Raw genomic sequence first — 12,746 nt, 5'->3', positions numbered from 1 at the left:
AGGTCCCGGGATCCTGCGGAAGGCTACATAGCAGGGAACTCGGTGGACACCATCACTGGTCCTTACGGTTACAAGCTAGTAGCTGCTGGGCTCAGGCTGGATTCTGGCTTCCTGAAAAGTAGAGGATTTTTCAGGCAACACCTGACAGAGGGCGTTCTCAGGAAGGAACGCCTGTGGCTGGGGCAGCTGTTCATCCTTTCTGTGCCCGATCGCTTCTGCCATGAAATTTATTTGGGATCCCTCAACTGGCTGGGTCTGTCTTTCAGAGACTGATGGATATCCAAATAGAATATGGTCATACATGGTCAGAATTTTTATTTATGATGTTTTCTTTTATTTATATTTGTTTATTTTTTACTGTTTTTGGTATCAAGTTTCAATACTCTCTCTACCCTGGTTGCACACCTGCTCTAGAAAAACTGTAAACAACATTGTACTTTCCTGTACAACCCACCTGTCAAAGTCAAAGCTGGTTGTTCTCACCCCGGTAATTACCTTCTCAGTATAGACTTAACACAAGGGCAAATGTTACTTTATCATAATATAATAAATAAAAGACATTAGGTAATTAGTAGCACTGGTATATTTCTAAAATACTAAACAGACAAACAATAAACTGTGAACTTAATCACACGAGTTCTTATACAGTTTCAAGACAGGAAAATTAGAGCTCTCAGCTACAGTCACTTTAGTAATCACATTGGATCTGCATTATTTATTTGTTATTACATGCTCAGCTGATTCGAGGTTGTACAATGCCTAAAGTCATTCCAAAGCAAGCATACCTTTTGTCTTTTTAATTCTGACTGGATTACACAATGCATATATTTGTATTTAGTTAAATTGCTAAGTTTATTTCACACATTCCGCGAAAAAGACATCAGCCATTCTCTTGATTTCCAACCAGACTAGCTTTCTTGATAGAACCCTCTGTAAGGGTGTAATTTGCTCTTTTTGATGTAAAAGCTATGCAAACCTTCAGCCAGATTCTCGAAGCTTTTTGTTCTTTAGCAGATCTCCAGTACCCTCAGAATTCTCTTGGAAGACCCAGGAATTCTGAAAAGACAGTAGCTTGTAGAGGCACAAATGACAGCAAGAACCTCAATTTCTATCAACGGTTTTCGAATTGGGACTGCTTCCCCTTTCCTTTTTCCTGTCTGGTTACTCACCTTTCATTTTTAGATATATTCTTGACAGTATGCTTCCCCTTTCATTCCTCCCCCCCAACCCCCGGTTTAATTCCTAAATGTTTTCTGGATTTTGTGAAAAGCATGCAGCTTGCAGAATTTGATTGATTTGACTTTAATTCTTTTTTGTGGGGAGGGGAGGGAGTTTACGGATTGACTAAAACCAGCTGAGAACCAAGAAGCCACCTTTTTCTTTCAGACAGAGACCCATCTGTTTAGCCTTGGAGCCTATGTGACTTCTAGGGCGATTCTCTGTTCTATTTTATGAAGAAAGTTCTTAAATATCATAGTTTTTCGTTTGTGTGAACCAAAGAAATATAGAAATAAGGGTTGGTTACTTTAGTTTGCTGCTAAAATGAAAAGTAGATTTGGCTTTATTCACTGTAAAAACTAAAGTATTCACACCAAGCGTGAATTTTTTTTTTTTGGCCAGCAAAAGTTAAAACATCAAAGAAACCTCTTTCAAATACTAACAAATTTACTTACAAACACCTATATTTATTATTTCATAAATAGGCGCAACAGTTTCCATAAAAAAAGATTAAATACAGACACAGTATGAAGAAATAATGATACAGAGCCGTATGTAAAGGTTATAATTTAGCTGTTTCCAATCTGTTTCTGCATCTAATAAAATACCATGTAAGCATTTGGCAGTTTTATACATAAAAGGACTTAAATGACATTTACTAACCATTACACAAAAAGTGATACAAAAAAGCAATTTTTCTGCAGTACAAAATAAACGTGTTTGCACTTCCCTTCACACTAGTTTCTTTTTGTCTGATCAATGAGACAAAGCCAATTTGTTTTTAAATGAAAATCGTTTGGGAATACGGTTTTTTTTTCAAATATTTTGAAAATATAGAACTATTAGTCAGTTGTTTTAAAAATGAAGTAAAAATATGAATGTTTGCCAATTTAACCCCTATTGTGAAATCAATAAACTGGAATGAGCCAGTTTCAAATCACAATTTAGCTACAAAAACATTCACATTTTATACTCTAGGAGAGTGTGACATAGATGCTATTTACAAACTTGCTATGACTGCTACATCAAGCCATTTAAAAAGTCTTTAGTAGTTTCATATAAACACCCATTATGAAAACCAATGGAAAATCCAGGACTTTTATCCAAGACATCTATAGTTGCTAAGGCAGTTACTATAGCGCAGCACTTCACAGCAAAAAACCAACATAAAATCTGAATGGTCCAAATTTCCTTCAGGGAAGAAGAAAAACAATGTCCATAAAGGATTAAAAAAATAATAAAGAAGCATGACTATTTCTTCCAGAGTGGGTGACCCACAAGCTCAAATGGTCCTAAGTGCTTAGCAACTTGTATTTTTCTAATAAAATGGAGAACTGCCTTGACTATACAAAGCAATCCACGGTGAAAAGACTTCCCTGAATGCCTCAGTGGAAAGAAGAGGTGTTCGGATTTTCAGGTAAGGTACAGTGCTTTGTCCCTCTGCATGCCCCTGTGCGAAGAGAAAACAGACAAATGATGCCTTGTTAACAGGACAGCCTTGCTACAGGTGACCAAGGGGGACGTGTCTGTCTGCTCTAGCTTGAGGGGTGGAGTTGGGCACTGGGAAAGTGCACAGTAAAAGCCAACAGGATCTAAAGGCATTTATTCTTGGAATGGTTGGAAGGATGCTTAAAAATTTCTGCTCTCACGAACACGGAACCGTTCTAGATTATCTTTTGTAAAGCAGGAAGAAATGACGGATCTTTCCAACGACCAGAGAGCAGGGCACAACATGCCTGCTAGGAGAGCTGTCTGCCACCAGGTGGCGATGGCTGGCCACTTACCCACTACTGCAGTAGTCATTCCAGTCCACGGGCTGGGCGGGAGGATTTCTGCACCCAGAGCGCACATATTCCATGGCCTGGGTGACCACTTGTGCAGCTGTAGACGTAGGATTGATTATAGTCTGATAGTCGGGAAGATTAAATCCCTGAAAGGGAAAGCAAGTCCACAAATAAGGATCAAAGTGCCTTTTAAGGAAGAAAAGCACCTAAATATTTATCCATTGTTTGCAAACACTACTGCCTTCTTGCTAGTGTCCCTGAAAGGGCAAGCTTATCCCAAGGACGCAGAAAACTTAAAACAAAGATGGAAAGGAAGTGCCCACCACCCATCCTTTTTACCTTTCCTTCATTTAACCATGTGTTAGAAAACCTTGAAATTATACTCTTGAGCAGATAAATTGAATTTAGAAGCAATTTAAAATTTAGAAAAGCCAACTCAATCAAAACAAAGGGGAAAGGCCCTAAACCCCTCAGAGTTTATGTTTTCTATCAAACCTAAGGATACATTAATAGTTAATCCCCAGAATATGCAACAGAATCTTTTTTGAAGGATCCAGGCAGCAGGTGGCTGAGTGTTTTATTAGACTACACCTATTCACATATTGTTCTCAAAACCCTTTTTCTTCAGTCAATCACAAAGGGACCATCTGCTTCTTCTTTTATTTGTACTTCTTTCTCAGCTAAAAATTTCAACCAAAGCTTTTTAACAGTTGTTGGACTAATACAGGGAAGGAGATTCAAAACAACTTGCCAGTGGAAAACACAGAGAAGGAAAAGTATAAGACAGAGCAAATATTTTTTAATTGAAAAGTCTATTAACTAAATAATAATCAGACTTCAGGAAGGTTCTTTTAATACACTGGTATGGTGAAGTGTTGACTTTTAATCCTTGCAGAGCTATTAAAAATTCAAGGACAGAATCTCTGAAGTAGATAGCTATATCTGGTAAACAAAAAGCATTATACGCTAAGATTTATTTTTAGCTTATCTGGTGAATTCAAGAGCAGCATAAGCAAGCTTTACTGGAAATGACTAAAAAAGCAACTTAATTAATCTCGTGGCTGTCTCTTTTTGCAGCAGATTTCATACATGGTTTTTAACCACTGAAAAATCAAGGGATTTGAAAACAAATCATTCTCTATTTACTTGCAGAGAGCTTCTTCTGAAGGCATAATATTGTTGAGATTTTTACCTTTTTAAAAAAATTCAGCAGAATGAACAGAAAATTGATTTTCAACTAAGGCTATTTCCTTAGACTTTCACTCATTTGAGGGTACCTTGGGTGAAGACTCAAAGACATCTATTATCAAATGTCCTCAATTCTCAATATTGGCTTTAAGATATTAATTTATTTTCCATTCAAGTGATAAAGACTTCAAGCCAATGTCCACGCAAACTCCCACCAAAGCTGCTCATGAAAGACAAATCATTGAAAAGTAGAGTATTCAGCCAGCTGGGCTATGTGACCTCACACAGACTAGAAGGAATAGAATGTTTCCTAAACTAACAACTGGCTTGTGGGAGGTAAGTTTGTTTATGCAGACAGCACCTGCAGCTCCAGCCATAAACATTTTCCAAAATAGGGGGGTGAGAAGTGAGAGGTATATAACTGGATATTTGGTTCTCCAGGCCTTTCCAGGCTGGCATTCTCTCTTTCTCCAGACCATCCTGTACCCCTGTGACACAAGGAGTTTCACTGGCTTCGGCAAACTCTATCCATTTCATTATGGTCCCATAATGTCTTTATGGGGCTTACTGTCCAGCTTTCTGGACCTCTTCCCCGAGTGTCTCATGTGATGCTGTGTGATGCTAGGCAGACAGCAGGAAAACGTCCCCAGAGAGAAGAGCCTCGCGCTGACTCTTATTTCAGCCCCGTCATCAGGGCTGCCCAGTGACCAGAGACTGTTTGTGTTGCTTACTGGATATTCTCAGGGTCGAACCCACAGTAGTGGGTCAATAAATCATGTGTTCCAATAAATAAATTTTAACATTGACTATTTGATGCTAATCTTGGAAAGGCCTGGGGAATATAATTGTGTAAATACCAAGGCTTTCCTATCTTTTTAATGTAAAGTTCTCCACGTTGGATTTTTGCACAATCAACAATACGTAACCTAAAAGTAAGTAAGTCTCAAAAACAGAGTAGTTGAAAATATCTCGTGTTGAAGGTATGGAAACATATGAGAAAGCAAAAAATAAATAAAAATCAATCAACCTGCTTCCACCCAACACCACACAATCAAAAAACGGAAATGACCATTGTTTTTTTTTTCCTATCCAATGAACATGGTCCCTCAAGCTTGGGAGAGAGAATATCAGGAGAACATTAGTTTTTAAGTGATCACTTTAAGATTAAATGGGTAACTTCAGTTTATAAAGCCAAAATTATGCGTTATCTACAAAGCTCAAAGATTTAAAATTCAGCTAACTTCAATGCCTAAATTTAAGATCACTAGTATTAAAACAACCAAGGACCAAGAAAAATACAAGCAAAGCCTGAAGACCATTATTTCACTTGCTTTCAATTTAGAAAATGAAACATTCTTCTGAAGACTGTATTAAGAGATGCTGAGGTGAAACCCAGAACTACGGACGTTTTTATTACTGATGTAAATATGAAACAACAATGATGATATAAATTTCTGAAAAACTGTTTGCTTAGCAGTCTAATTAAACAAGGCTGAATATTTTGCATTTTAATGCTCAAGAGAAAAATCACCAACTGTTTTGTAGCATGCCTGGAATTTTAAATTTCATTTTCTGGTGCCAGATTGAAATAAAAATAGGAAACATGATAAAGATTAATTTGATGTCAGAAGGGACATTTGCTCTTTAATTAGATTTCTGTAGCCCTAGCAGTTTTGTTGTGCCACCACAGCAAGTCCTAAAAAAGCCTGCAGCAATACCAAACAGTGATCTTCATATCCACACTTTACTGGGAACTAATTTCATTTCCTGCCTGTCTGGAGAGGTATTTTCAACAGGCATCAATGTTTTTGTCTTCACAACTGATTTATTCATCAATCTCAATGTGATTTTTTTAAACCTTTAAATTATACCCACATCCTAAAGCAGCTGTTTATTACACAAGGAAATTGAAAATCTGTCTGTGTGATACCATACAAAGATTTTTTTCTTAAGGTTATAAAGGAAGTTGACAGATATTAATGATTTTTTTTCTCTTAACATCATTCGACAATATAGTGAACAAAAAAAAGAAGAAAATTGGACCAAAAAAACCCCAGGTCTATGGGCTTACTGTATAAAATATTATTCCAGGAAAAAAAAAACCAACAAAAAACTATTACTCCTGGTGGACTATACAATCATTTTTGTGGGATACATTCATTTTCCAAAGGATAATAACTAAAGTAATAATGAAATATGAAACTTTACTTTAAAAATACAGGAGCCATTAACTTTCTCCTTCTCTTTTTTTCTTTGTTTGGTGTTTGAAAATGGGAACATGGCCCCCGTGCCCAGGAAGCAAACATTGTCAGGATAAAGATGATGGACCAGACAGGTCGAATCCCATTCATTAGCTCTACAACCACAGGAAAGACCCACTTGGATGACATGAACACTGGCCCCACAGACCGCTGTGACTGTAATAAGCTGAGTGACATGGAGCGGTGATGGACTGACTCTCTGATCCTGACTGTAGGGCTGTCAACTCGTTGGGGCTTCCAGCCCCCTTAACCTGCAGGATCCTACTCCAGTGACCTACCCATGACTCTGACCTCATTGCCCACCACTCGCCCTTCCTCGCCAGGCTCCCCACTGGCCTCCTTTCCACATCTGCACAAGCCACGCCCCTCCCAGTTAGGTCCTCCAGCCAGGAGCCCCTTTTCCTTGCTACTGCTCTCTGCTGGTATCTACCCTTCCCACCTTCTGATTCTTTTTTTTTTTTTTTTTTTTTTTTGTGGTTCGCGGGCCTCTCACTGCTGTGGCCTCTCCCGTCGCGGAGCACAGGCTCCGGACGCGCAGGCTCAGCGGCCATGGCTCACGGGCCCAGCCGCTCCGCGGCATGTGGGATCCTCCCGGACCGGGGCACGAAGCCGCGTCCCCTGCATCGGCAGGCGGACTCTCAACCACTGCGCCACCAAGGAAGCCCGCACCTTCTGATTCTTAAAGGCTGCTTCCTCTTCTCATCCACCTGCTCTTGAGAGGGGCCTTCTTTTTCCATCCCAGCAAAAGACCTGCCGTTCCTCTACACACCCTGCAGTTTGCCCCCCTGTTTTATTTTTTCCATGGGATCCTAGTTATTTATCTGTTTATCTTATTACTACCTGCCACCCCCCTGCCCCAAATCTGATGTGAGCTCCATGGGTTCACAACTCACTCACTTTCTAGAGCCCAGACAGTGCCTGGCACATGTTAAGGGGTTCAATTAATCTTTTTTGAATAAATGAAAAGATTTAAAACTTCCAAGGATTTGGGATTCTACAAACAAGCCTGTAATTTCTTCCAATATTTAAACTTTTACTACTAATTTTTTATTCACTCATTTGTTCATTTGTCCCTTCAACAATTATTTTATTGACTATCTGCAATGATCAAGGAATCGCTAAAAGTGATTTCAGTCACTGTGGTCTCTGCAGCTGTATTGCCTCTCCACTTTGGGTTCATGCCATTTTGTCTTCTATTATTAATGTAAATTGAAATCAGGTCCTACTGTCTCAATAAGAACACTTTCTGAGATGCACTAATAGAACTGACTTAAAAATTGATGAGTAACTTGTCCAATGTAATCTGTTCTATTTTTTCCTATTCAGTTAAGATTCTATACGGAAAGACACATCTCTTACGTTTCCGCGTGTGGCCTTATGCAATTCTGAAATGTTGGTCACAGCCAGCTCATCTAAGGTATGAGAATAAATGGAAAATGAACTGTCTCTGAGTGGATACATTAGTAGAAAGGTGTTCTCTCTGCACAGAGCTCTGGCCCTCAGCTCGGGGAGGGGACCGTGACTTCCGTATTCTTTTCTCTGAGGAGAAACACCCCTCACTACAGCACTGTGAGCAAAACACGGGCCCTCAGGCAGGCAGCACACCTAGACAGGACTCAAAACACATGACTGAAGGTCGAGTCCCTCGAGGTGTTAGCTCTTCACTCAAACACTACTGGTTCATTAAAATGCGAGGACACCCAAAGAGCATCCCTCTTATTGAGAGTAACGTCTGACGGAAAGAATGGCAATTGGACCCTTTGACCCTGCTGTAGACAAGGCAAGGTGGTGGATGGAGGTTGGCTTTTCCCCAGTGGGTCGACAGCCAGTCTGCTAACAGGTAAGTCAGTTGTCTGAGCTTTATCAATATCCCTGGCTTAGGGACCAAAGAAGACTTCAGTAAAGAGATGAGTCCTTTGCTCTCCACAACCATTCAATCTCAGAACTAACTAGGATGTAAAGACCCTCCCAATTCTTAGAAGAAACTGTTAAGGATTTACAAGAATGATTAAGAGTGAGAGGCAGCAGGCCTAGCGTTTAAGAATCCAGGCTCTGGGCTTCCCTGGTGGTACAGTGGTTGGGAATCCGCCTGCCAATGCAGGGGACACGGGTTCCAGCCCTAGGTCCGGGAAGATCCCACATGCTGTGGAGCAACTAAGCCTGTGCGCCACCACTACTGAAGCCCGTGTGCCTAGAGCCCGAGCTCCACAACAAGAGAAGCCACCGCAATGAGAAGCCCGCGCACCGCCACGAAGAGTAGCCCCCGCTCGCCGCAACTAGAGAAAGCGCGCGCGCAGCAACGAAGACCCAACACAGTCAAAAATAAATTAAAAAAAAAAAAAAAATCTAGGCTCTGATTGCTGAACAGAGTTGGGTTTGAATTCCAGCTCTGACCTTACGGGCATGTTACTCAACTCTGCTGAGGCTGAGTCGCCTCACCTGTGAGATGAAGGCAACATCAGGACCTGCGCTGTAAATTTTCTGAAATTAAAGATGAGGTAAGGTAACGTATTAAGGTTGGCCACTGTCACCTCTTGGAAACCCTGTCAATGACGACAACACTAAAGATGAATTTACCATATTGGACTGCTCTTTCTGCCTCCTCTCCACCCCACTGTGGCAGACTCTAGGCTCGAAGTCCACAGAGGGCTAGACGTCGCTCCCACAGGAGGGCTACGCTTGCACATTTAATTACAGCTCTGGGACAACAGAGTCCTTGGATTATAAAAGTGAGAGATTGATTTGGTATGTTTTATAGGCTTTACCTTGATCTATTTTGTTAAAACAAGTTTTTAGGATTTTTAAATGCTTTACGTTCAGTTTACATCATTTGCTCCTTATTCCCAAATTTTAAAATAACACCAAAATCCAAAAGGAAAAATTGATTTCAAAGAAAAGTTAAGATTGCACACAAATGGTTTCCATCACTGGGGGGTGGGCAGGGAGGCTTCCAAACCTCCTGTGTTTTCTGATCTATGTAGAAGCCAGATATCCATTTTTAAATAAAACTCTGGTTAACATTTTCATTTCTTAGGACTCTTAAGGGTGTACCAAATTTGATATTTCTGACTAGAAATAGTCGGCCTGGTTTCATCTTGCAGCACTTATTGGACTCAATGGGCGTATCATCAAGACTTTCTCATTTCCAAACAATATATGCATATATTTTAAAGGCAGATTCTCAACCCCAAAGAGATCTTTAGCAGTAGTGGCATCTGAAAACAACAAATGTACTTTACTCAAGAGGCAGAAAACAGGAAGGGTGATTAGAAACATGAAGCAAAACGGGTATCATGGGAAAGAAGCCAGGGATTATGAAAAGCAGAAGCTACTGTGATCGTATGAGGCTGCCCAATTCCCCTGTGAATTACTTTTCGGGAAGCAGATATCTGTTGAAGATCTTCCATTCTCTCTCCACTTAAACAGAAGAACGGACAAGCCCCCCCACCCCATCCCCGCTGGATGAACAGACCCTCCAGCACCTCCGAAGGGGAGTCCCGTGCGCGGTGCGGCGTGGCACGTACCTGCTGCATGGTGGGGGAGTGTAAGGCGGGCTGGACCTGCATGGGGAGCTGGGTGCCAAGGGGCTGCTGCATGTTGAGATGCTGGTGAAGAGGCGGGCTGATCTGGAGGGGAGGGGCGGGGGACACGGCCATGTTTGCTATCGAGACAGTCACTGGCATTTGGTTATTGGCCTTGGGGGCTATGCTCCTGGGGAGACTGGGATGCATGGTGGTTAGGTGAGGGTTCATTCCTGGTTGTTGGTGATAGTGAGAACTTAGGTACAGAGCTGAGTGGGCCTGGCTGGGCCCAGGGAACACTGACGGCGGCTTTGAATTGATCAGCTGCGGAGGCTGAGATGTCTTCACGTCGACGGGTTCGCTGTAGCTCTGTGGAGGAACAAACAAGAACAGAGTTAAGAGACAGACGCACGGGTGTTGCTTTTCCTTAGGAAGATGCTCTGAGTTCACTCGTGAACGTCACGTGAATCAACACCTGTTACTACTCCTGACTCTCAAAAACCCCTCCTTCATCACTTCACGTGACTTTATGCACGTCTGAGCTCGTTGCACCTCTTTTATAAAATCCAAAACGACGTATGATGACATTTTTTTTCTTTGCTTAAATGCTAAGCTCTAATTTGGTGACTTTTCTCATCATCCAAAGAGAGAGAAAAAGATGAGGGGTGGGGTGGATGTCATCAGTGCCCTAATAGGAATTACCAGCCAGTGTGGCTCACTTGGAAAGGAAGTCACTTCTGGAGTTCTTCTGTTGGTTGTACGTTTAGTTTTTTATTTTTCCATTTTATATTCTCAAAGAGCCTTGGCATAGATATTTGCACAAAGAAACAAAGTTGGTTGATGGAACTGAATAAGGGAGAAAAGTGTTCAAAAATACCTTTCTGAAGTCATATAAAACCACATTAATATGTCTTCAAAGTAACCATAGAACACATTTTGATTTTTTGAAGAGTTGGTGATGAATTATCCTCAATAATGAACTGGATAAAAATAATCTCTCTTAGAAATTTTAGACTCCATCATAAATTAATACAATTTTGCCCTAACTTTTTTCACACCTTCACACGGTCATTTCCTAGTAATCTTTTAATTGACTTAAAAACTAGACATTTCAGTGGAAGTTGAAAAGCGTCAAGAATGAACCCCAAAGCATTTCTTCTTGGGCATGAACCTGCCTGCTTCTGGTGAGAGGAAGAGGCTGATAAACAAATGGTGAAAGGTGAGACCAGCTGGAGAAAGAAAATGCTGAAATGTCCTTCTGGAGAAAAAAGTCACTTGGTCAAAACAAGGTCTTGAGGATGCATCTGTGCCCTTGTTCTGTGACCTTGATGTCATGCTTCTTCCGTTGATAAGTCAGCATGAGCTTCTTGTTACCCAGAACTGTAGGGCCTTCCTGGGCTCCCTTGCTGGGTCTCCGCACAGCACCGTGGACAGACGGGCACGTTCACGAGTCTGGCTCATCATGCACAGCGACATGAAACTCCGCGTGGGAACTTCACTGCACAAGGCAGCCAGCGACGCAACTCATTTCCTCCCAACGGTGTAGGAAAACTGAGTGAGAGCCGCAGTAAGAACGGTGCTGCCCATGTGCTGAGCGGAGGAGGCCAGGCTGGGGTGAGCACTGGCGGCCTCACATCCTCTCCCTATGGGAAGGACGCAACTGCCGTCTCTAAAAACATGTCAGCCATGGAGACGTGGGGTCCTGTGAGACTCTGATTTGACTCCAGGCAGAGTAGATAGTAAGGTGAACCCTAAAGAATCCAAGCTCCTCTAAAGAATCCTCTCATTATAATATTCTTCTCTGTGTTAGTAGTGATGCAGATTTTCTGAAATAGGAATAGACATTCAGACTCCCTGCTTTCCGCATTAACATGAAAAAGGTCAAAAACTGTTCACAAACATTTTCAGGGGGAGGCTTTAGACCAAAGAAGCTTTATGAAATGTAGTACCTAAAAGGTGCTTTCAATTAAAAAAAAAAAACTTAAGTCATTTTCTTTTTTTGGTTCCATTTAAAAATTCTTATTGTTGATGTGCAGAGCAGTGAACAATTCAAGGAAAAGGTCAAATGGGTTAACTCGGGCTGTGTAAACAGTGACTAGCTTTACATCGGAATAACGGGTACTGCAGTGATACGCCGCAAAAGTCATTCCATAGATGCCAAGGAGATTATGTGCTTATTGTGTGTCTGTGCGTTTAAGTCACGAGGCAAAGTGTTCTCACTGTGTTTGCATTCCCTCTTCTCTGACCTAGCACAGAAGGGCTAATTTCATATTTAGTTACATACTGCATCAACTTCATGCAGGAAAGGAGCAATTGCACAATGACCAGATAGCTACAAAAATTAATACATGTTAGTGTGTCTTCTTCGTGGCCTTATAGTTGCTTTCATGTAAACGGGAGAAAAATCACTCACGATTCCCATACTGCCAAAACTATAAAATCTGTGGAGTTGTAAAATGTTTTCACTTTGTATTTCTGTAGCCAATAATCACATCATTATCTAGTGATATGGTACACACAGAGCAGTGGATAGGCAGCCTGACCTTGTATGAACACGTATGTGTGTATGGGAACACAGCATGACAGGTTCAGATATGATCATACGATCGTCCCAGGAATTCCAACAAGGTAATTAAAAACATATTTAAATTAAACGAACCTAAAGGGATAGGTTATGCTACACTTAGAAATCACTGACTGTAGTGGGTACAGATGCTAGGCAAGCAGTTGGCTGGCTTCATGGGCCAGAAGCCAGTCCTGGCAAAGCAGCTCTA

At 41.2% G+C, this 12,746-nt stretch overlaps 1 protein-coding gene across 10 annotated transcripts in view; it reads right to left on the bottom strand.

The window, feature by feature from the left end:
- Positions 1-545: 545 nt before the first annotated feature.
- Positions 546-12,746, bottom strand: part of TOX (thymocyte selection associated high mobility group box) — a 298,437-nt gene continuing 286,236 nt past the window's right edge. For all 10 annotated transcript variants that reach the window (XM_079902017.1, XM_079902021.1, XM_079902023.1 and 7 more), the window contains 3 exons: positions 9,976-10,341; positions 3,003-3,148; positions 546-2,668 (listed from right to left, as the gene is read on the bottom strand). In XM_079902017.1, the coding sequence (XP_079758143.1) occupies positions 2,632-2,668; positions 3,003-3,148; positions 9,976-10,341 (549 nt within the window). In that variant the 3' untranslated portion in view covers positions 546-2,631. The remainder of the gene's footprint in view (positions 2,669-3,002; positions 3,149-9,975; positions 10,342-12,746) is intronic.

Source organism: Stenella coeruleoalba (genome assembly GCF_951394435.1).
Source record: "Stenella coeruleoalba genome assembly, chromosome: 17".
NCBI classification, from domain to species: Eukaryota; Metazoa; Chordata; class Mammalia; order Artiodactyla; family Delphinidae; genus Stenella; species Stenella coeruleoalba.
This window is presented reverse-complemented; position numbering and strand designations above follow the sequence as displayed.